The sequence below is a fragment of the Taudactylus pleione genome, unplaced genomic scaffold (genome assembly GCF_031769625.1).
Source record: "Taudactylus pleione unplaced genomic scaffold, aTauple2 ptg000620l, whole genome shotgun sequence".
NCBI classification, from domain to species: domain Eukaryota; kingdom Metazoa; phylum Chordata; class Amphibia; order Anura; family Myobatrachidae; genus Taudactylus; species Taudactylus pleione.
Genome location: NW_028285022.1, coordinates 243,654 through 270,916, shown reverse-complemented (window position 1 = coordinate 270,916; position 27,263 = coordinate 243,654). Strand labels below are relative to the sequence as shown.

At 41.3% G+C, this 27,263-nt stretch overlaps 1 protein-coding gene across 1 annotated transcript in view; it reads right to left on the bottom strand.

Annotated features, from left to right (window-relative positions):
- Positions 1–15,987: 15,987 nt before the first annotated feature.
- Positions 15,988–27,263, bottom strand: part of LOC148479324 (SCO-spondin-like) — a gene marked incomplete at its 5' end in the record, with an annotated part of 249,345 nt that continues 238,069 nt past the window's right edge. The window contains 2 exons of the mRNA XM_088454599.1: positions 15,988–15,993; positions 16,106–16,317. Of these exons, the coding sequence (XP_088310725.1) occupies positions 15,988–15,993; positions 16,106–16,317 (218 nt within the window). The remainder of the gene's footprint in view (positions 15,994–16,105; positions 16,318–27,263) is intronic.

Sequence of the window (27,263 nt, the reverse complement as noted above, 5' to 3'; positions counted from 1 at the left end):
CATACTGTATGTGTTATCTCATGGTCCCCATACACTATTATCTTATCATGGCGTCTATACATACTGTATGTGTTATCTCATGGTGCCCATACACTGTATTATCTTATCATGGTGTCTATACATACTGTATGTATTATCTCATTGTGCCCATACATTGTATTATCTTATCATGGTGTCTATAAATACTGTATGTGTTATCTCATGGTGCCCATACATTGTATTATCTTATCATGGCGTCTATACATACTGTATGTGTTATCTCATGGTGCCCATACACTGTATTATCTTATCAAGGTGTCTATACATACTGTATGTATTATCTCATGATGCCCATACAGTGTATTATCTTATCATTGCGTCTATACATACTGTATGTGTTATCTCATGGTGCCCATACACTGTATTATCTTATCATGGCGTCTATACATACTGTATGTATTATCTCATGGTGCCCATACACTGTATTATCTTATCATGGCGTCTATACATACTGTATGTATTATCTCATGGTGCCCATACACTGTATTATCTTATCATGGCGTCTGTACATACTGTATGTATTATCTCATGGTGCCCATACACTGTATTATCTTATCATGGCGTCTATACATACTGTATGTATTATCTCATGGTGCCCATACAATGTATTATCTTATCATGGCGTCTATACATACTGTATGTATTATCTCATGGCGTCTATACATACTGTATGTATTATCTCATGGTGCCCATACACTGTATTATCTTATCATGGTGTCTATACATACTGTATGTATTATCTCATGGTGCCCATACACTGTATTATCTTAACATGGCGTCTATAAATACTGTATGTGTTATCTCATGGTGCCCATACACTGTATTATCTTATCATGGCGTCTATACATACTGTATGTGTTATCTCATGGTGCCCATACACTGTATTATCTTATCATGGCGTCTATACATACTGTATGTATTATCTCATGGTGCCCATACATTGTATTATCTTATCATGGTGTCTATAAATACTGTATGTGTTATCGCATGGTGCCCATACATTGTATTATCTTATCATGGTGTCTATACATACTGTATGTGTTATCTCATGGTGCCCATACACTGTATTATCTTATCATGGCATCTATACATACTGTATGTGTTATCTCATGGTGCCCATACACTGTATTATCTTATCATGGCGTCTATACATACTGTATGTATTATCTCATGGTGCCCATACACTGTATTATCTTATCATGGCGTCTATACATACTGTATGAATTATCTCATGGTGCCCATACACTGTATTATCTTATCATGGAGTCTATACATACTGTATGTATTATCTCATGGTGCCCATACACTATTATCTTATCATGGCGTCTATACATACTGTATGTATTATCTCATGGTGCTCATACACTGTATTATCTTATCATGGCGTCTATACATACTGTATGTGTTATCTCATGGTGCCCATACACTGTATTATCTTATCATGGCGTCTATAGATACTGTATGTATTATCTCATGGTGCCCATACACTGTATTATCTTATCATGGCGTCTATACATACTGTATGTATTATCTCATGGTGCCCATACACTGTATTATCTTATCATGGAGTCTATACATACTGTATGTATTATCTCATGGCGTCTATACATACTGTATGTATTATCTCATGGTGCTCATACACTGTATTATCTTATCATGGTGTCTATACATACTGTATGTGTTATCTCATGGTGCCCATACACTGTATTATCTTATCATGGTGTCTATACATACTGTATGTATTATCTCATGGTGCCCATACACTGTATTATCTTATCATGGCGTCTATAAATACTGTATGTGTTATCTCATGGTGCCCATACACTGTATTATCTTATCATGGTGTCTATACATACTGTATGTATTATCTCATGGTGCCCATACACTGTATTATCTAATCATGGCGTCTATACATACTGTATGTATTATCTCATGGTGCCCATACACTGTATTATCTTATCATGGTGTCTATACATACTGTATGTATTATCTCATGGCGTCTATACATACTGTATGTATTATCTCATGGTGCCCATACATTGTATTATCTTATCATGGTGTCTATACATACTGTATGTATTATCTCATGGCGTCTATACATACTGTATGTATTATCTCATGGTGCCCATACACTGTATTATCTTATCATGGAGTCTATACATACTGTATGTATTATCTCATGGTGCCCATACACTGTATTATCTTATCATGGCGTCTATACATACTGTATGTATTATCTCATGGTGCCCATACACTGTATTATCTTATCATGGTGTCTATACATACTGTAGGTATTATCTCATGGTGCTCATACACTGTATTATCTTATCATGGCGTCTATACATACTGTATGTATTATCTCATGGTGCCCATACACGGTATTATCTTATCATGGAGTCTATACATACTGTATGTGTTATCTCATGGTGCCCATACACTGTATTATCTTATCATGGTGTCTATACATACTGTATGTATTATCTCATGGTGCCCATACACTGTATTATCTTATCATGGCGTCTATACATACTGTATGTATTATCTCATGGTGCCCATACACTGTATTATCTTATCATGGCGTCTATACATACTGTATGTATTATCTCATGGTGCCCATACACTGTATTATCTTATCATGGTGTCTATACATACTGTATGTATTATCTCATGGTGCCCATACACTGTATTATCTTATCATGGCGTCTATACATACTGTATGTATTATCTCATGGTGCCCATACACGGTATTATCTTATCATGGCGTCTATACATACTGTATGTGTTATCTCATGGTGCCCATACACTATTATCTTATCATGGTGTCTATACATACTATATGTATTATCTCATGGTGCCCATGCATTGTATTATCTTATCATGGCGTCTATACATACTGTATGTATTATCTCATGGTGCTCATACACTGTATTATCTTATCACGGTGTCTATACATACTGTATGTATTATCTCATGGCGTCTATACATACTGTATGTATTATCTCATGGTGCCCATACATTGTATTATCTTATCATGGTGTCTATACATACTGTATGTGTTATCTCATGGTGCCCATACACTGTATTATCTTATCATGGTGTCTATACATACTGTATGTATTATCTCATGGCGTCTATAAATACTGTATGTATTATCTCATGGTGCATATACACTGTATTATCTTATCATGGAGTCTATACATACTGTATGTATTATCTCATGGCGTCTATACATAGTGTATGTATTATCTCATGGTGCCCATACACTATTATCTTATCATGGTGTCTATACATACTGTATGTATTATCACATGGTGCCCATACACTGTATTATCTTATCATGGTGTCTATACATACTGTATGTATTATCTCATGGTGCCCATACACTGTATTATCTTATCATGGTGTCTATACATACTGTATGTGTTATCTCATGGTGCCCATACACTGTATTATCTTATCATGGCGTCTATACATAGTGTATGTATTATCTCATGGTGCCCATACACTGTATTATCTTATCATGGCGTCTATACATACTGTATGTATTATCTCATGGTGCCCATACACTGTATTATCTTATCATGGCGTCTATACATACTGTATGTATTATCTCATGGTGCCCATACACTGTATTATCTTATCATGGCGTCTATACATACTGTATGTATTATCTCATGGTGCCCATACATTATATTATCATATTATGGCGTCTATACATATTGTATGTATTATCTAATGGTGCCCATACACTGTATTATCTTATCATGGTGTCTATACATACTGTATGTATTATCTCATGGTGCCCATACACTGTATTATCTTATCACGGTGTCTATACATACTGTATGTATTATCTCATGGTGCCCATACACTGTATTATATTATCATGGCGTCTATACATACTGTATGTATTATCTCATGGTGCCCATACACTGTATTATCTTATCATGGCGTCTATACATACTGTATGTATTATCTCATGGTGCCCATACACTGTATTATCTTATCATGGTGTCTATACATACTGTATGTATTATCTCATGGCGTCTATACACTGTATTATCTTATCATGGCGTCTATACATACTGTATGTATTATCTCATGGTGCCCATACACTGTATTATCTTATCATGGCGTCTATACATACTGTATGTATTATCTCATGGTGCCCATACACTGTATTATCTTATCATGGCGTCTATACATACTGTATGTATTATCTCATGGTGCCCATACATTATATTATCATATTATGGCGTCTATACATATTGTATGTATTATCTAATGGTGCCCATACACTGTATTATCTTATCATGGTGTCTATACATACTGTATGTATTATCTCATGGTGCCCATACACTGTATTATCTTATCACGGTGTCTATACATACTGTATGTATTATCTCATGGTGCCCATACACTGTATTATATTATCATGGCGTCTATACATACTGTATGTATTATCTCATGGTGCCCATACACTGTATTATCTTATCATGGCGTCTATACATACTGTATGTATTATCTCATGGTGCATATACACTGTATTATCTTATCATGGAGTCTATACATACTGTATGTATTATCTCATGGTGCTCATACACTGTATTATCTTATCATGGCGTCTATAAATACTGTATGTGTTATCTCATGGTGCCCATACACTGTATTATCTTATCATGGTGTCTATACATACTGTATGTAATATCTCATGGTGCATATACACTGTATTATCTTATCATGGAGTCTATACATACTGTATGTATTATCTCATGGCGTCTATACATACTGTATGTATTATCTCATGGTGCCCATGCACTGTATTATCTTATCATGGTGTCTATACATACTGTATGTGTTATCTCATGGTGCCCATACACTGTATTATCTTATCATGGTGTCTATACATACTGTATGTATTATCTCATGGTGCCCATACACTGTATTATCTTATCATGGCGTCTATAAATACTGTATGTGTTATCTCATGGTGCCCATACACTGTATTATCTTATCATGGTGTCTATACATACTGTATGTATTATCTCATGGTGCCCATACACTGTATTATCTTATCATGGCGTCTATACATACTGTATTATCTCATGGTGCCCATACACTGTATTATCTTATCATGGTGTCTATACATACTGTATGTATTATCTCATGGTGCCCATACACTGTATTATCTTATCATGGTGTCTATACATACTGTATGTATTATCTCATGGTGCCCATACACTGTATTATCTTATCATGGTGTCTATACATACTGTATGTATTATCTCATAGCGTCTATACATACTGTATGTATTATCTCATGGTGCCCATACACTGTATTATCTTATCATGGAGTCTATACATACTGTATGTATTATCTCATGGTGCCCATACACTGTATTATCTTATCATGGCATCTATACATACTGTATGTGTTATCTCATGGTGCCCATACACTGTATTATCTTATCATGGCATCTATACATACTGTATGTGTTATCTCATGGTGCCCATACACTGTATTATCTTATCATGGCATCTATACATACTGTATGTGTTATCTCATGGTGCTCATACACTGTATTATCTTATCATGGCATCTATACATACTGTATATGTTATCTCATGGTGCCCATACACTGTATTATCTTATCACGGTGTCTATACATACTGTATGTATTATCTCATGGTGCCCATACACTGTATTATATTATCATGGCGTCTATACATACTGTATGTATTATCTCATGGTACCCATACACTGTATTATCTTATCATGGAGTCTATACATACTGTATGTATTATCTCATGGTGCCTATACACTGTATTATCTTATCATGGCGTCTATACATACTGTATGTGTTATCTCATGGTGCCCATACACTGTATTATCTTATCATGCCGTCTATACATACTGTATGTGTTATCTCATGGTGCCCATACACTGTATTATCTTATCTTGGCGTCTATACATACTGTATGTATTATCTCATGGTGCCCATACACTGTATTATCTTATCATTGCGTCTATACATACTGTATGTATTATCTCATGGTGCCAATACACTGTATTATCTTATCATGGTGTCTATACATACTGTATGTGTTATCTCATGGTGCCCATACACTGTATTATCTTATCATTGCGTCTATACATACTGTATGTATTATCTCATGGTGCCAATACACTGTATTATCTTATCATGATGTCTATACATAGTGTATGTATTATCTCATGGTGCCCATACACTGTATTATCTTATCATGGCGTCTATAAATACTGTATGTATTATCTCATGGTGCCCATACACTGTATTATCTTATCATGGCGTCTATAAATACTGTATGTATTATCTCATGGTGCCCATACACTGTATTATCTTATCATGGCGTCTATAAATACTGTATGTATTATCTCATGGTGCCCATACACTGTATTATCTTATCATGGCGTCTATAAATACTGTATGTATTATCTCATGGTGCCCATACACTGTATTATCTTATCATGGCGTCTATACATACTGTATGTGTTATCTCATGGTGCCCATACACTGTATTATCTTATCATGGTGCCGATACATACTGTATGTGTTATCTCATGGTGCCCATACACTGTATTATCTTATCATGGCGTCTATACATACTGTATGTATTATCTCATGGTGCCCATACACTGTATTATCTTATCATGGCGTCTATACATACTGTATGTATTATCTCATGGTGCCCATACACTGTATTATCTTATCATGGTGTCTATACATACTGTATATGTTATCTCATGGTGCCCATACACTGTATTATCTTATCATGGCGTCTATAAATACTGTATGTGTTATCTCATGGTGCCCATACACTGTATTATCTTATCATGGCGTCTATAAATACTGTATGTGTTATCTCATGGTGCCCATACACTGTATTATCTTATCATGGTGTCTATACATACTGTATGTATTATCTCATGGTGCCCATACACTGTATTATCTTATCATGGCGTCTATACATACTGTATTATCTCATGGTGCCCATACACTGTATTATCTTATCATGGTGTCTATACATACTGTATGTATTATCTCATGGTGCCCATACACTGTATTATCTTATCATGGTGTCTATACATACTGTATGTATTATCTCATGGTGCCCATACACTGTATTATCTTATCATGGTGTCTATACATACTGTATGTATTATCTCATAGCGTCTATACATACTGTATGTATTATCTCATGGTGCCCATACACTGTATTATCTTATCATGGAGTCTATACATACTGTATGTATTATCTCATGGTGCCCATACACTGTATTATCTTATCATGGCATCTATACATACTGTATGTGTTATCTCATGGTGCCCATACACTGTATTATCTTATCATGGCATCTATACATACTGTATGTGTTATCTCATGGTGCCCATACACTGTATTATCTTATCATGGCATCTATACATACTGTATGTGTTATCTCATGGTGCTCATACACTGTATTATCTTATCATGGCATCTATACATACTGTATATGTTATCTCATGGTGCCCATACACTGTATTATCTTATCACGGTGTCTATACATACTGTATGTATTATCTCATGGTGCCCATACACTGTATTATATTATCATGGCGTCTATACATACTGTATGTATTATCTCATGGTACCCATACACTGTATTATCTTATCATGGAGTCTATACATACTGTATGTATTATCTCATGGTGCCTATACACTGTATTATCTTATCATGGCGTCTATACATACTGTATGTGTTATCTCATGGTGCCCATACACTGTATTATCTTATCATGCCGTCTATACATACTGTATGTGTTATCTCATGGTGCCCATACACTGTATTATCTTATCTTGGCGTCTATACATACTGTATGTATTATCTCATGGTGCCCATACACTGTATTATCTTATCATTGCGTCTATACATACTGTATGTATTATCTCATGGTGCCAATACACTGTATTATCTTATCATGGTGTCTATACATACTGTATGTGTTATCTCATGGTGCCCATACACTGTATTATCTTATCATTGCGTCTATACATACTGTATGTATTATCTCATGGTGCCAATACACTGTATTATCTTATCATGATGTCTATACATAGTGTATGTATTATCTCATGGTGCCCATACACTGTATTATCTTATCATGGCGTCTATAAATACTGTATGTATTATCTCATGGTGCCCATACACTGTATTATCTTATCATGGCGTCTATAAATACTGTATGTATTATCTCATGGTGCCCATACACTGTATTATCTTATCATGGCGTCTATAAATACTGTATGTATTATCTCATGGTGCCCATACACTGTATTATCTTATCATGGCGTCTATAAATACTGTATGTATTATCTCATGGTGCCCATACACTGTATTATCTTATCATGGCGTCTATACATACTGTATGTGTTATCTCATGGTGCCCATACACTGTATTATCTTATCATGGTGCCGATACATACTGTATGTGTTATCTCATGGTGCCCATACACTGTATTATCTTATCATGGCGTCTATACATACTGTATGTATTATCTCATGGTGCCCATACACTGTATTATCTTATCATGGCGTCTATACATACTGTATGTATTATCTCATGGTGCCCATACACTGTATTATCTTATCATGGTGTCTATACATACTGTATATGTTATCTCATGGTGCCCATACACTGTATTATCTTATCATGGCGTCTATAAATACTGTATGTGTTATCTCATGGTGCCCATACACTGTATTATCTTATCATGGCGTCTATACATACTGTATGTATTATCTCATGGTGCCCATACACTGTATTATCTTATCATGGCGTCTATACATACTGTATGTATTATCTCATGGTGCCAATACACTGTATTATCTTATCATGGTGTCTATACATACTGTATGTGTTATCTCATGGTGCCCATACACTGTATTATCTTATCATGGTGTCTATACATACTGTATGTATTATCTCATGGTGCCCATACACTATTATCTTATCATGGTGTCTATACATACTGTATGTATTATCTCATGGTGCCCATACACTATTATCTTATCATGGTGTCTATACATACTGTATGTATTATCTCATGGTGCCCATACACTGTATTATCTTATCATGGCATCTATACATACTGTATGTATTATCTCATGGTGCCCATACACTGTATTATCTTATCATGGTGTCTATAAATACTGTATGTGTTATCTCATGGTGCCCATACATTGTATTATCTTATCATGGTGTCTATAAATACTGTATGTGTTATCTCATGGTGCCCATACATTGTATTATCTTATCATGGCGTCTATACATACTGTATGTGTTATCTCATGGTGCCCATACACTGTATTATCTTATCATGGTGTCTATACATACTGTATGTATTATCTCATGGTGCCCATACATTGTATTATCTTATCATTGCGTCTATACATACTGTATGTGTTATCTCATGGTGCCCATACACTGTATTATCTTATCATGGCGTCTATACATACTGTATGTATTATCTCATGGTGCCCATACACTGTATTATCTTATCATGGCGTCTATACATACTGTATGTATTATCTCATGGTGCCCATACACTGTATTATCTTATCATGGTGCCGATACATACTGTATGTGTTATCTCATGGTGCCCATACACTGTATTATCTTATCATGGCGTCTATACATACTGTATGTATTATCTCATGGTGCCCATACACTGTATTATCTTATCATGGCGTCTATACATACTGTATGTATTATCTCATGGTGCCCATACACTGTATTATCTTATCATGGCGTCTATACATACTGTATGTATTATCTCATGGTGCCCATACACTGTATTATCTTATCATGGCGTCTATACATACTGTATGTATTATCTCATGGTGCCCATACACTGTATTATCTTATCATGGCGTCTATACATACTGTATGTATTATCTCATGGTGCCCATACAATGTATTATCTTATCATGGTGTCTATACATACTGTATGTATTATCTCATGGCGTCTATACATACTGTATGTATTATCTCATGGTGCCCATACACTGTATTATCTTATCATGGTGTCTATACATACTGTATGTATTATCTCATGGTGCCCATACACTGTATTATCTTAACATGGCGTCTATAAATACTGTATGTGTTATCTCATGGTGCCCATACACTGTATTATCTTATCATGATGTCTATACATACTGTATGTATTATCTCATGGTGCCCATACACTATTATCTTATCATGGTGTCTATACATAATGTATGTATTATCTCATGGTGCCCATACATTGTATTATCTTATCATGGTGTCTATAAATACTGTATGTGTTATCTCATGGTGCCCATACATTGTATTATCTTATCATGGCGTCTATACATACTGTATGTGTTATCTCATGGTGCCCATACACTGTATTATCTTATCATGGTGTCTATACATACTGTATGTATTATCTCATGGCGTCTATACATTGTATTATCTTATCATGGTGTCTATACATACTGTAGGTATTATCTCATGGCGTCTATACATACTGTATGTATTATCTCATGGTGCCCATACACTGTATTATCTTATCATGGTGTCTATACATACTGTATGTATTATCTCATGGTGCCCATACACTGTATTATCTTATCATGGTGTCTATACATACTGTATGTATTATCTCATTGTGCCCATACACTGTATTATCTTATCATGGCATCTATACATACTGTATGTGTTATCTCATGGTGCTCATACACTGTATTATCTTATCATGGCGTCTATACATACTGTATGTATTATCTCATGGTGCCCATACACGGTATTATCTTATCATGGAGTCTATACATACTGTATGTGTTATCTCATGGTGCCCATACACTGTATTATCTTATCATGGCGTCTATACATACTGTATGTATTATCTCATGGTGCCCATACACTGTATTATCTTATCATGGCGTCTATACATACTGTATGTATTATCTCATGGTGCCCATACACTGTATTATCTTATCATGGTGTCTATACATACTGTATGTATTATCTCATGGTGCCCATACATTGTATTATCTTATCATGGCGTCTATACATATTGTATGTATTATCTCATGGTGCCCATACACGGTATTATCTTATCATGGTGTCTATACATACTGTATGTATTATCTCATGGTGCCCATACACTATTATCTTATCATGATGTCTATACATTCTGTATGTATTATCTCATGGTGCCCATACACTGTATTATCTTATCATGGTGTCTATACATACTGTATGTATTATCTCATGGTGCCCATACACTGTATTATCTTATCATGGAGTCTATACATACTGTATGTATTATCTCATGGTGCCCATACACGGTATTATCTTATCATGGAGTCTATACATACTGTATGTGTTATCTCATGGTGCCCATACACTGTATTATCTTATCATGGCGTCTATACATACTGTATGTGTTATCTCATGGTGCCCATACACTGTATTATCTTATCATGGCGTCTATGCATACTGTATGTGTTATCTCATGGTGCTCATACACTGTATTATCTTATCATGGAGTCTATACATACTGTATGTATTATCTCATGGTGCCCATACACTGTATTATCTTATCATGGAGTCTATACATACTGTATGTATTATCTCATGGTGCCCTTACACTGTATTATCTTATCATGGCGTCTATGCATACTGTATGTGTTATCTCATGGTGCTCATACACTGTATTATCTTATCATGGTGTCTATACATACTGTATGTATTATCTCACGGTGCCCATACACTGTATTATCTTATCATGGCGTCTATACATACTGTATGTATTATCTCACGGTGCCCATACACTGTATTATCTTATCATGGCGTCTATGCATACTGTATGTGTTATCTCATGGTGCTCATACACTGTATTATCTTATCATGGTGTCTATACATACTGTATGTATTATCTCACGGTGCCCATACACTGTATTATCTTATCATGGCGTCTATACATACTGTATGTATTATCTCACGGTGCCCATACACTGTATTATCTTATCATGGTGTCTATACATACTGTATGTATTATCTCATGGTGCCCATACACTGTATTATCTTATCATGGCGTCTATACATACTGTATGTATTATCTCATGGTGCCCATACACTGTATTATCTTATCATGGCGTCTATACATATTGTATGTATTATCTCATGGTGCCCATACACGGTATTATCTTATCATGGTGTCTATACATACTGTATGTATTATCTCATGGTGCCCATACACTGTACTATCTTATCATGGTGTATATACATACTGTATGTATTATCTCATGGTGCCCATACACTGTATTATCTTATCATGGCGTCTATACATACTGTATGTATTATCTCATGGTGCCCATACACTGTATTATCTTATCATGGCGTCTATACATACTGTATGTATTATCTCATGGTGCCCATACACTGTATTATCTTATCATGGCGTCTATACATACTGTATGTATTATCTCATGGTGCCCATACATTGTATTATCTTATCATGGTGTCTATACATACTGTATGTATTATCTCATGGCGTCTATACATACTGTATGTATTATCTCATGGCGTCTATACATACTGTATGTATTATCTCATGGTGCCCATACACTGTATTATCTTATCATGGAGTCTATACATACTGTATGTATTATCTCATGGCGTCTATACATACTGTATGTATTATCTCATGGTGCCCATACACTGTATTATCTTATCATGGAGTCTATACATACTGTATGTATTATCTCATGGTGCCCATACACTGTATTATCTTATCATGGTGTCTATACATACTGTATGTATTATCTCATGGTGCCCATACACTGTATTATCTTATCATGGTGTCTATACATACTGTATGTGTTATCTCATGGTGCCCATACACTGTATTATCTTATCATGGCGTCTATACATACTGTATGTATTATCTCATGGTGCCCATACACTGTATTATCTTATCATGGCGTCTATACATACTGTATGTGTTATCTCATGGTGCCCATACACTGTATTATCTTATCATGGCGTCTATACATACTGTATGTATTATCTCATGGTGCCCATACACTGTATTATCTCATGGTGCCCATACACTGTATTATCTTATCATGGTGTCTATACATACTGTATGTGTTATCTCATGGTGCCCATACACTGTATTATCTTATCATGGCATCTATACATACTGTATGTATTATCTCATGGTGCCCATACACTGTATTATCTTATCATGGCGTCTATACATACTGTATGTATTATCTCCTGGTGCCCATACACTGTATTATCTTATCATGGCATCTATACATACTGTATGTGTTATCTCATGGTGCTCATACACTGTTTTATCTTATCATGGCGTCTATACATACTGTGTGTATTATCTCATGGTGCCCATACACTGTATTATCTTATCATGGTGTCTATACATACTGTATGTATTATCTCATGGTGCCCATACACTGTATTATCTTATCATGGCGTCTATACATACTGTATGTATTATCTCATGGTGCCCATACACTGTATTATCTTATCATGGAGTCTATACATACTGTATATATTATCTCATGGTGCTCATACATTGTATTATCTTATCATGGTGTCTATACATACTGTATGTATTATCTCATGGTGCCCATACACTGTATTATCTTATCATGGCGTCTATACATACTGTATGTATTATCTCATGGTGCCCATACACTGTATTATCTTATCATGGTGTCTATACATACTGTATGTATTATCTCATGGTGCCTATACACTGTATTATCTTATCATGGCGTCTATACATACTGTATGTATTATCTCATGGTGCCCATACACTGTATTATCTTATCATGGCGTCTATACATACTGTATGTATTATCTCATGGTGCCCATACACTGTATTATCTTATCATGGAGTTTATACATACTGTATGTATTATCTCATGGTGCCCATACACTGTATTATCTTATCATGGCATCTATACATACTGTATGTATTATCTCATGGTGCCCATACACTGTATTATCTTATCATGGCGTCTATACATACTGTATGTGTTATCTCATGGTGCTCATACACTGTATTATCTTATCATGGAGTCTATACATACTGTATATATTATCTCATGGTGCTCATACATTGTATTATCTTATCATGGTGTCTATACATACTGTATGTATTATCTCATGGTGCCCATACACTGTATTATCTTATCATGGCGTCTATACATATTGTATGTATTATCTCATGGTGCCCATACACGGTATTATCTTATCATGGTGTCTATACATACTGTATGTGTTATCTCATGGTGCCCATACACTGTACTATCTTATCATGGTGTATATACATACTGTATGTATTATCTCATGGTGCCCATACACTGTATTATCTTATCATGGCCTCTATACATGCTGTATGTATTATCTCATGGTGCCCATACATTGTATTATCTTATCTCTCCAGAGATGTTCAATCGGATTCAAGTCTGGGCTCTGGCTGGGCCACTCAAGGACATTCACAGAGTTGTCCTGAAGCCACTCCTTTGATATCTTGGCTGTGTGCTTAGAGTCGTTGTTCTGCTGATAGATGAACCGTCGCCCCAGTCTGAGGTCAAGAGCGCTCTGGAGCATATTTGGCTTGGTGATGAGCGGTGCCTGGTTTCCTCCAAACATAACACCTGTCATTCACGCCAAAGAGTTCAATCTTTGTCTCTCATGGTCTGAGAGTCCTGCATTTGGCAAACTCTAAGTGGGCTGCCATGTGCTTTTTACTAAGGAGTGGCTTTCGTCTGGCCACTCTACCATACAGGCCTGATTGGTGGATTGCTGCAGAGATGGTTGTCCTTTTGGAAGGTTCTCCTCTCTCCGCAGAGGAATGCTGTAGCTCTGACAGAGTGACCATCGGACTCTTGGTCACCTACCTGACTATGGCCCTTCTCCCCCTATCGCTCAGTTTAGACGGTCGGCCAACTCTAGGAAGAGTCCTGGTGGTTCCGAACTTCTTCCATTTATGGATGATGGAGGCCACTGTGCTCATTGGGACCTTCAAAGCAGATATTTTTCTGTACCCTTCCCCAGATTTGTGCCTCGAGACAATCCTGTCTCGGAGGTCTACAGATAATTCCTTGGACTTCATGCTTGGTTTGTGCTCTGACATGCTCTGTCAGTTGTGGGACCTTATATAGACAGGTGTATGCCTTCCAAAATCATGTCCAATCAACTGAATTTACCACAGGTGGACTCTGGATGCTCCTGAGCTCAATTTTGAGCTTCATGGCAAAGGCTGTGAAAACTTATGTACATGTGATTTCTTAGTTTGTTTGTTTTTTAAATGAAATTTGAAAATCTAAAAAAAAAACTGTTTACACGTTGTCATTATGGGGTATTGTGTGTAGAATTTTAAGGACAAAAAATAATTTATTACATTTTGGAATAAGGCTGTAACATAACAAAATGTGAAAAATTGAAGCGCTGTGAATACTTTCCGGATGCACTGTATGTACAGGCTACACACCAGGTACTGTATATGTACATGCCAGGTAATGTATATGTACATGCCAGGTAATGTATATGTACACACCAGGTACTGTACATGTAAGGACTACACACCAGGTACTGTATATGTATACACCAGGTAATGTATATGTACATGCCAGGTAATGTATATGTACACACCAGGTACTGTACATGTAAGGACTACACACCAGGTACTGTATATGTATACACCAGGTACTCTCTCCTCCTGCTGCTGCTCTTACTTAGTATGGAACATCTCCCCCCCGAGTGTGGCCCTTGTGGCCCTTTAGATTGCAAATCTCAGTATTGGGAGGGAAGCGGTGCAATAAATAAAAGCCATGACAAGGTTTCCCCGTGTACAGATACATTATCCCTGGGAGTGAGGAGACGGAACACACGGTCCTCCCTGGCAGAGCAGCGGAGCCGTCACAGAGAGGAGCGTTACTATGAGTAACAGCATGGTGACAGCCTGAGGGGTTACATACCTGATACACCTGTCCTTCATGCTCACACTCACAATGAGCGGGGCTGACACACCTGTCAGTGCTACTGCGATACATCCCGGCCTCGCACACGCACCCACTCCGGCCTCCGCTGCTGCAGTTCCTCCAGGGGTCCTCATACACCTCCTGACAAGTCCGCTCACAGAACTCTCCTCCGGGGGAATCTCGTCTCCATCTCTCCCCACTGGGGCAACCTGAACCAGGGAAAAGGCAGCAAGCTGGGGTCAGTGCATATGGAGGGGGGGTGGGGTGATCTGTGTGTAGGGGGGGTGATTTGTGTGCACACGGGGGGGGGGATGATCTGTGTGCACGGAGGGGGAGGTACTTTGTGTGCATGGGGGGGTGATCTGTGTGTAGGGGGGGTGATTTGTGTGCATGGGGAGGGGGGTGATTTGTGTGCACGGGGAGGGGGGTGATCTGTGTGCACGGCGGGGGGTGGTCTGTGTGCACACTATATAGTGAAGTGGCAGATAGGGCTCAGGGATATGCCGGTCGCATCGTTAAGCTGCCATCACTTCATGCATTGGAAGGGACCTGTCTGCACATCTGCTCACAGTGTGTGAGGACAGACAGGAGACCAGCCAGGGAAGTGCACAGGTGAGCAGTGGGTGAGGACAGACAGGTGACCAGCCGGGGAAGTGCACAGGTGAGCAGTGAGTGAGGACAGACAGGAGACCAGCCGGGGAAGCGCACAGGTGAGCAGTGAGTGAGGACAGACAGGAGACCAGCCGGGGAAGTGCACAGGTGAGCAGTGGGTGAGGACAGACAGGAGACCAGCCAGGGAAGTGCACAGGTGAGCAGTGAGTGAGGACAGACTGGAGACCAGCCAGGGAAGTGCACAGGTGAGCAGTGAGTGAGGACAGACAGGAGACCAGCCGGGGAAGCGCACAGGTGAGCAGTGAGTGAGGACAGACAGGAGACCAGCCGGGGAAGTGCACAGGTGAGCAGTGAGTGAGGACAGACAGGAGACCAGCCAGGGAAGTGCACAGGTGAGCAGTGAGTGAGGACAGACAGAAGACCAGCCGGGGAAGTGCACAGGTGAGCAGTGAGTGAGGACAGACAGGAGACCAGCCGGGGAAGTGCACAGGTGAGCAGTGAGTGAGGACAGACAGAGGAGGCCAGCCGGGGAAGCGCACAGGTGAGCAGTGAGTGAGGACAGACAGGAGACCAGCCGGGGAAGTGCACAGGTGAGCAGTGAGTGAGGACAGACAGGAGACCAGCCGGGGAAGTGCACAGGTGAGCAGTGAGTGAGGACAGACAGGAGACCAGCCGGGGAAGTGCACAGGTGAGCAGTGAGTGAGGACAGACAGGAGACCAGCCGGGGAAGTGCACAGGTGAGCAGTGGGTGAGGACAGACAGGAGACCAGCCGGGGAAGTGCACAGGTGAGCAGTGGGTGAGGACAGACAGGTGACCAGCCGGGGAAGCGCACAGGTGAGCAGTGAGTGAGGACAGATAGGAGACCAGCCGGGGAAGTGCACAGGTGAGCAGTGAGTGAGGACAGATAGGAGACCAGCCGGGGAAGTGCACAGGTGAGCAGTGAGTGAGGACAGACAGGAGACCAGCCGGGGAAGTGCACAGGTGAGCAGTGAGTGAGGACAGAGGAGACCAGCCAGGGAAGTGCACAGGTGAGCAGTGAGTGAGGACAGAGGAGACCAGCCGGGGAAGTGCACAGGTGAGCAGTGAGTGAGGACAGACAGGAGACCAGCCGGGGAAGTGCACAGGTGAGCAGTGAGTGAGGACAGACAGAGGAGACCAGCCGGGGAAGTGCACAGGTGAGCAGTGAGTGAGGACAGACAGGAGACCAGCCGGGGAAGCGCACAGGTGAGCAGTGAGTGAGGACAGACAGGAGACCAGCCAGGGAAGTGCACAGGTGAGCAGTGAGTGAGGACAGACAGGAGACCAGCCAGGGAAGTGCACAGGTGAGCAGTGAGTGAGGACAGAAAGGAGACCAGCCGGGGAAGTGCACAGGTGAGCAGTGAGTGAGGACAGAGGAGACCAGCCGGGGAAGTGCACAGGTGAGCAGTGAGTGAGGACAGACAGGAGACCAGCCGGGGAAGTGCACAGGTGAGCAGTGAGTGAGGACAGACAGGAGACCAGCCGGGGAAGTGCACAGGTGAGCAGTGAGTGAGGACAGACAGAGGAGACCAGCCGGGGAAGTGCACAGGTGAGCAGTGAGTGAGGACAGACAGGAGACCAGCCGGGGAAGTGCACAGGTGAGCAGTGAGTGAGGACAGACAGAGGAGGCCAGCCGGGGAAGCGCACAGGTGAGCAGTGAGTGAGGACAGACAGGAGACCAGCCAGGGAAGTGCACAGGTGAGCAGTGAGTGAGGACAGACAGGAGACCAGCCGGGGAAGCGCACAGGTGAGCAGTGAGTGAGGACAGACAGGAGACCAATAGGGGAAGTGCACAGGTGAGCAGTGAGTGAGGACAGACAGGAGACCAGCCAGGGAAGTGCACAGGTGAGCAGTGAGTGAGGACAGATAGGAGACCAGCCGGGGAAGTGCACAGGTGAGCAGTGAGTGAGGACAGACAGGAGACCAGCCGGGGAAGTGCACAGGTGAGCAGTGGGTGAGGACAGACAAGAGAACAGCCGGGGAAGTGCACAGGTGAGCAGTGAGTGAGGACAGACAGGAGACCAGCCGGGGAAGTGCACAGGTGAGCAGTGAGTGAGGACAGACAGGAGACCAGCCGGGGAAGTGCACAGGTGAGCAGTGAGTGAGGACAGACAGGAGACCAGCCGGGGAAGTGCACAGGTGAGCAGTGAGTGAGGACAGACAGGAGACCAGCCGGGGAAGTGCACAGGTGAGCAGTGGGTGAGGACAGACAGGAGACCAGCCGGGGAAGTGCACAGGTGAGCAGTGGGTGAGGACAGACAGGTGACCAGCCGGGGAAGTGCACAGGTGAGCAGTGAGTGAGGACAGACAGGAGACCAGCCGGGGAAGTGCACAGGTGAGCAGTGGGTGAGGACAGACTGGAGACCAATAGGGGAAGCGCACAGGTGAGCAGTGAGTGAGGACAGACAGGAGACCAGCCGGGGAAGTGCACAGGTGAGCAGTGAGTGAGGATAGAGGAGACCAGCCGGGGAAGTGCACAGGTGAGCAGTGAGTGAGGACAGACAGGAGACCAGCCGGGGAAGTGCACAGGTGAGCAGTGGGTGAGGACAGACTGGAGACCAATAGGGGAAGCGCACAGGTGAGCAGTGAGTGAGGACAGACAGGAGACCAATAGGGGAAGTGCACAGGTGAGCAGTGAGTGAGGACAGACAGGAGACCAATATGGGAAGTGCACAGGTGAGCAGTGAGTGAGGACAGACAGGAGACCAATAGGGGAAGTGCACAGGTGAGCAGTGAGTGATGATAGAGGAGACCAGCCGGGGAAGCGCACAGGTGAGCAGTGAGTGAGGATAGACAGGAGACCAGCCGGGGAAGTGCACAGGTGAGCAGTGGGTGGGCAATGAGGGGAAGAGAGGGGCAGATGCACCCCTCTATGATCTCATTACAGTGCAGCATGATGCCAGCAGCTGCCACTGTCTCCTTCTGTAAGTGTGCAGTGCGGGAAATAGGCAGGGGTGGGCAGGGCACCGCAGGCTGAGCTGACCGAGGACAGGCCGATGACTCTGAACGGAGGCACAGCAGCAGGCACCTGGCTGGCAGCTTCTCTCTGGCTCTGAGAACCCACTAACACTGAGCTACAGTACAGTAAGGGGTTATGAAAAGGTGACGACAGGTACTGTGGGCAGCACATTATTGTATGAAAGTATTAATATACACATTATGTGTGTGTGTGTATATATATATATATATATATATATATATATATACATGTATATATATATATATATATACACACACACACATACATACACAGAATATATATATATATATATATACACACACACACACACACACACACACACACACACACACATACATATATATTAATTCTTTCATACAATAATGTATATGTGCATAAGGGTTATAGATTTGGAGGGGGATTGACCGTGGATTGATGGTGCTCTTTTATTATATAGTACATAGGAGATTATATAATAGGGTATTCCGCTTTGCTGTGTATGGTGAGGGTGCAGACTGGGAGGAGAGTTTAGATACAACAATCATTTTAGATAAATGTGGGACGGAGGGTTATAGGGATTTAAATCTATATTTTTTGTCATTTATATCATAAATTATAATATAAATGACAAAAAATAAAAGATTTAAAACCATATAACCCTCAGCTTCTGCCCTGTCTTAGTTATGTCTAATAGCTATACGCTCTGCTTCTTAGTAACACGCACATAAATCACAGACATACAGACACTACTGCTAGCTATGTATCATGTGTGCAATGTGTTATTGTGTAACACGTTGTGTCCAAAATGGCTGCTGCATCTGGTTTCATGTGGTCTTTTTATGGTAAATTACCTACAATATGGTTCTGTGGGTACATTGTTTTTCGTGTGTGTATTAGGTTAACTCAGCATACACTGTAAAGTGATACACTGTCCCCACCTCATACAATGTACCAGATACCATCAGACCAGTATATACTGTAAGGTGATACATTGTATGAGGTGGGGACAGTGTATCAGATACCATCAGACCAGTATATACTGTAAGGTGATACATTGTATGATGTGGGGACAGTGTATCAGATACCATCAGACCAGTATATACTGTAAGGTGATACATTGTATGATGTGGGGACAGTGTATCAGATACCATCAGACCAGTACATACTGTAAGGTGATACAATGTATGAGGTGGGGACAGTGTATCAGATACCATCAGACCAGTATATACTGTAAGGTGATACATTGTATGATGTGGGGACAGTGTATCAGATACCATCAGACCAGTATATACTGTAAGGTGATACAATGTATGAGGTGGGGACAGTGTATCAGATACCATCAGACCAGTATATACTGTAAGGTGATACATTGTATGAGGTGGGGACAGTGTATCAGATACCATCAGACCAGTATATACTGTTAGGTGATACATTGTATGAGGTGGGGACATTGTATCAGATACCATCAGACCAGTATATACTGTAAGGTGATACATTGTGTGAGGTGGGGACAGTGTATCAGATACCATCAGACCAGTATATACTGTAAGGTGATACATTGTGTGAGGTGGGGACCGTGTATCAGATACCATCAGACCAGTATATACTGTAAGGTGATACATTGTGTGAGGTGGGGACAGTGTATCAGATACCATCAGACCAGTATATATTGTAAGGTGATACATTGTATGAGGTGGGGACAGTGTATCAGATACCATCAGACCAGTATATACTGTAAGGTGATACATTGTGTGAGGTGGGTACAGTGTATCAGATACCATCAGACCAGTATATACTGTTAGGTGATACAATGTATGAGGTGGGGACAGTGTATCAGATACCATCAGACCAGTATATACTGTAAGGTGATACATTGTGTGAGGTGGGTACAGTGTATCAGATACCATCAGACCAGTATATACTGTAAGGTGATACATTGTGTGAGGTGGGGACCGTGTATCAGATACCATCAGACCAGTATATACTGTAAGGTGATACATTGTGTGAGGTGGGTACAGTGTATCAGATACCATCAGACCAGTATATACTGTTAGGTGATACAATGTATGAGGTGGGGACAGTGTATCAGATACCATCAGACCAGTATATACTGTAAGGTGATACATTGTGTGAGGTGGGTACAGTGTATCAGATACCATCACACCAGTATATACTGTAAGGTGATACATTGTATGATGTGGGGACAGTGTACGAGATACCATCAGACCAGTGTATACTGTAAGGTGATACATTGTATGAGGTGGGGACAGTGTATCAGATACCATCAGACCAGTATATACTGTAAGGTGATACATTGTGTGAGGTGGGTACAGTGTATCAGATACCATCACACCAGTATATACTGTAAGGTGATACATTGTATGAGGTGGGGACAGTGTATCAGATACCATCATACCAGTATATACTGTAAGGTGATACATTGTGTGAGGTGGGGACATTGTATCAGATACCATCAGACCAGTATATACTGTAAGGTGATACATTGTGTGAGGTGGGGACAGTGTATCAGATACTATCAGACCAGTATATACTGTAAGGTGATACATTGTGTGAGGTGGGGACAGTGTATCAGATACCATCAGACCAGTATATACTGTAAAGTGATACATTGTATGATGTGGGGACAGTGTATCAGATACCATCAGACCAGTATATACTGTAAGGTGATACATTGTGTGAGGTGGGTACAGTGTATCAGATACCATCACACCAGTATATACTGTAAGGTGATACATTGTATGATGTGGGGACAGTGTACGAGATACCATCAGACCAGTGTATACTGTAAGGTGATACATTGTATGAGGTGGGGACAGTGTATCAGATACCATCAGACCAGTATATACTGTAAGGTGATACATTGCATGATGTGGGGACAGTGTACGAGATACCATCAGACCAGTATATATTGTAAGGTGATACATTGTATGAGGTGGGTACAGTGTATCAGATACCATCACACCAGTATATACTGTAAGGTGATACATTGTATGAGGTGGGGACAGTGTATCAGATACCATCAGACCAGTATATACTGTAAGGTGATACATTGTATGAGGTGGGGACAGTGTATCAGATACCATCAGACCAGTATATACTGTAAGGTGATACATTGTATGAGGTGGGGACAGTGTATCAGATACCATCAGACCAGTATATACTGTAAGGTGATACATTGTATGAGGTGGGGACAGTGTATCAGATACCATCAGACCAGTATATACTGTAAGGTGATACAATGTATGAGGTGGGGACAGTGTATGAGATACCATCAGACCAGTATATACTGTAGGATGATACATTGTATGATGTGAGGACAGTTTATCAGATACCATCAGACCAGTATATACTGTAAGGTGATACATTGTATGAGGTGGGGACAGTGTATCAGATACCATCAGACCAGTATATACTGTAAGGTGATACATTGTATGAGGTGGGGACAGTGTATCAGATACCATCAGACCAGTATATACTGTAAGGTGATACAATGTATGATGTGGGGACAGTGTATCAGATACCATCAGACCAGTATATACTGTAAGGTGATACATTGTATGAGGTGGGGACAGTTTATCAGATACCGTCAGACCAGTATATACTGTTAGGTGATACAATGTATGAGGTGGGGACAGTGTATCAGATACAATCAGACCAGTATGTACTGTAAGATGATACATTGTATGAGGTGGGGGACAGTGCATCAGATACCATCACACCAGTATATACTGTAAGGTGATACATTGTATGATGTGGGGACAGTGTACGAGATACCATCAGACCAGTGTATACTGTAAGGTGATACATTGTATGAGGTGGGGACAGTGTATCAGATACCATCAGACCAGTATATAATGTAAGGTGATACATTGTATGATGTGGGAACAGTGTACGAGATACCATCAGACCAGTATATATTGTAAGGTGATACATTGTATGAGGTGGGTACAGTGTATCAGATACCATCACACCAGTATATACTGTAAGGTGATACATTGTATGAGGTGGGGACAGTATCAGATACCATCAGACCAGTATATACTGTAAGGTGATACATTGTATGAGGTGGGGACAGTGTATCAGATACCATCAGACCAGTATATACTGTAAGGTGATACAATGTATGATGTGGGGACAGTGTATCAGATACCATCAGACCAGTATATACTGTAAGGTGATATATTGTATGAGGTGGGGACAGTTTATCAGATACCGTCAGACCAGTATATACTGTTAGGTGATACAATGTATGAGGTGGGGACAGTGTATCAGATACCATCAGACCAGTATGTACTGTAAGATGATACATTGTATGAGGTGGGGACAGTGTATGAGATACCATCAGACCAGTATATACTGTAAGATGATACATTGTATGAGGTGGGGACAGTGTATGAGATACCATCAGACCAGTATATACTGTAGGATGATACATTGTATGATGTGAGGACAGTTTATCAGATACCATCAGACCAGTATATACTGTAAGGTGATACATTGTATGAGGTGGGGACAGTGTATCAGATACCGTCAGACCAGTATATACTGTAAGGTGATACAATGTATGAGGTGGGGACAGTGTATCAGATACCATCAGACCAGTATGTACTGTAATATGATACATTGTATGAGGTGGGGACAGTGTATGAGATACCATCAGACCAGTATGTACTGTAAGATGATACATTGTATGATGTGGGGACAGTGTATCAGATACCATCAGACCAGTATATACTGTTAGGTGATACATTGTATGAGGTGGGGACAGTGTATGAGATACCATCAGACCAGTATATACTGTTAGGTGATACATTGTATGAGGTGGGGACAGTGTATGAGATACCATCAGACCAGTATATACTGTTAGGTGATACATTGTGTGAGGTGGGGACAGTGTATGAGATACCATCAGACCAGTATATACTGTTAGGTGATACATTGTATGAGATACCATCAGACCAGTATATACTGTTAGGTGATACATTGTATGAGATACCATCAGACCAGTATATACTGTTAGGTGATACATTGTATCAGATACCATCAGACTGGTATATACTGTAAGGTGATACATTGTATGAGGTGGGGACCGTGTATCAGATACCATCAGACCAGTATATACTGTAAGGTGATACATTGTATGAGGTGGGGACAGTGTATCAGATACTATCAGACCAGTATATACTGTTAGGTGATACATTGTATGATGTGGGGACAGTGTATCAGATACCAACAGACCAGTATATACTGTAAGGTGATACATTGTATGAGGTGGGGACAGTGTATCAGATACCATCAGACCAGTATATACTGTAAGGTGATACAGTGTATGAGGTGGGGACAGTGTATCAGATACCATCAGACCAGTATATACTGTAAGGTGATACATTGTATGAGGTGGGTACAGTATCAGATACCATCAGACCGGTATATACTGTAAGGTGATACATTGTATGAGGTGGGGACAGTGTATCAGATACCATCAGAAAAGTACATACTGTAAGGTGATACATTGTATGAGGTGGGAACACTGTATTAGATACCATCAGACCAGTATATACTGTAAGGTGATACATTGTATGAGGTGGGACAGTATCAGATACCATCAGACCGGTATATACTGTAAGGTGATACAGTGTATCAGATACCATCAGACCGGTATATACTGTAAGGTGATACAATGAGCGGGGTGCGTGCCCTGGGCGCCGTTGGACCGGCGGCGCGGGGGGGCGCCGCCGGCCACGGTACCGGCCCGCCCGCCCTTGTTAGCCAGTGTAGCGCCGACCGCAATGAGTGCGGTCAGCGCTACACATTTACACAGGACCGGCGCCAGGCTTCCAGCGCCGGTCCTGTGCTGCACGCCTGAGCCCGTTCCCTCCCCTCCCCCTGAGTTCTTGCCCAATAGCGCCAGGAGGCGGGCTCAGGCTGTGCATAACACACGCATCGCCGCCAGCGCTGGCAGCGATGCGTGTGTTAAACAGCAGCCAATGAGAGTCAGATAGACTCTCATTGACTGCTGCAGCACCCACTGCAAGAGCCGGACTTCCGTCCAGCTCCTGCAGTGGGTAATGGGACTGACGTCATGACGTCTGTCCCATAATGCTGAGCGCGCCAGCCCGGGCGGGAGCGGCATCGCGACCAGGACCAGAAATTCAGGTAAGTATATTTTTATATATATATATATATATATATATTTTTTTTTTTAAAACCTATCTGCACAACGGGGGAGGGGGGTGGCTACTACTGGGGGGACCTCCACTGGGGGGACCTCTACTGGGGGAGGGGTGGCTACCACTGGGGGCCCTCTACTGGGGGAGGGATGACTACTACTGGGGGGACCTCTACTGGGGGAGGGGTGGCTACTACTGGGGGGACCTCTACTGGGGGAGGGGTGGCTACTACTGGGGGCACCATTGGGAGGACCTACTCTACTGGGGACTACTACTTGGGGGGGAACTACCACTGGGGGCATTATAAAAGGGGCCTACTACAAGAGGCACTGAACTCGGGGGACCACTACTAGGGGCAATAATAGGAAGGGCCACTACAGGGGGCACTGGATAGGGGGGATCACTACAGGGTGCCTGCATAAGGGGACCACTACTGGGAAAACTGCATGGGGGGGGATACTGCTGGGGGCACTATATAAAGGGCACTGCATGGGGGGGGGACTACTACTGGGGGCACCATATAAAGGGCACTGCATGAGGGGATACCGATACTGGGCGCACTGCATTGTGGGGACTGCTACTGGGGGCACTGCATAAGGGGGAACACTACGTGGGGCACTGCGTTTGGGGGGCCACTACTGGGGGTACTGTATAAGGGGCACTACTGGGGTTAAGGTGCATATGGATAGGAATGTTCAGCGTGAAAATAAAGGGGTGTTGGGGGGCTCCCTTTTCAAATTTGCCCTGGGCTCCAAATACCCTAATTACGCCACTGAAGGAGATACAATGTATGAGGTGGGGACAGTGTATCAGATACCATCAGACCAGTATATACTGTAAGGTGATACATTGTATGAGGTGGGTACAGTATCAGATACCATCAGACCGGTATATACTGTAAGGTGATACATTGTATGAGGTGGGGACCGTGTATCAGATACCATCAGACCAGTATATACTGTAAGGTGATACATTGTATGAGGTGGGGACAGTGTATCAGATACCATCAGACCAGTATATACTGTAAGGTGATACAATGTATGAGGTGGGGACAGTGTATCAGATACCATCAGACCAGTATATACTGTAAGGTGATACATTGTATGAGGTGGGTACAGTATCAGATACCATCAGACCAGTATATACTGTAAGGTGATACATTGTATGAGGTGGGGACAGTATCAGATACCATCAGACCAGTATATACTGTTAGGTGATACATTGTATGAGGTGGGTACAGTATCAGATACCATCAGACCAGTGCATACTGTAAGGTGATACATTGTATGAGGTGGGTACAGTATCAGATACCATCAGACCAGTATATACTGTAAGGTGATACATTGTATGAGGTGGGGACAGTATCAGATACCA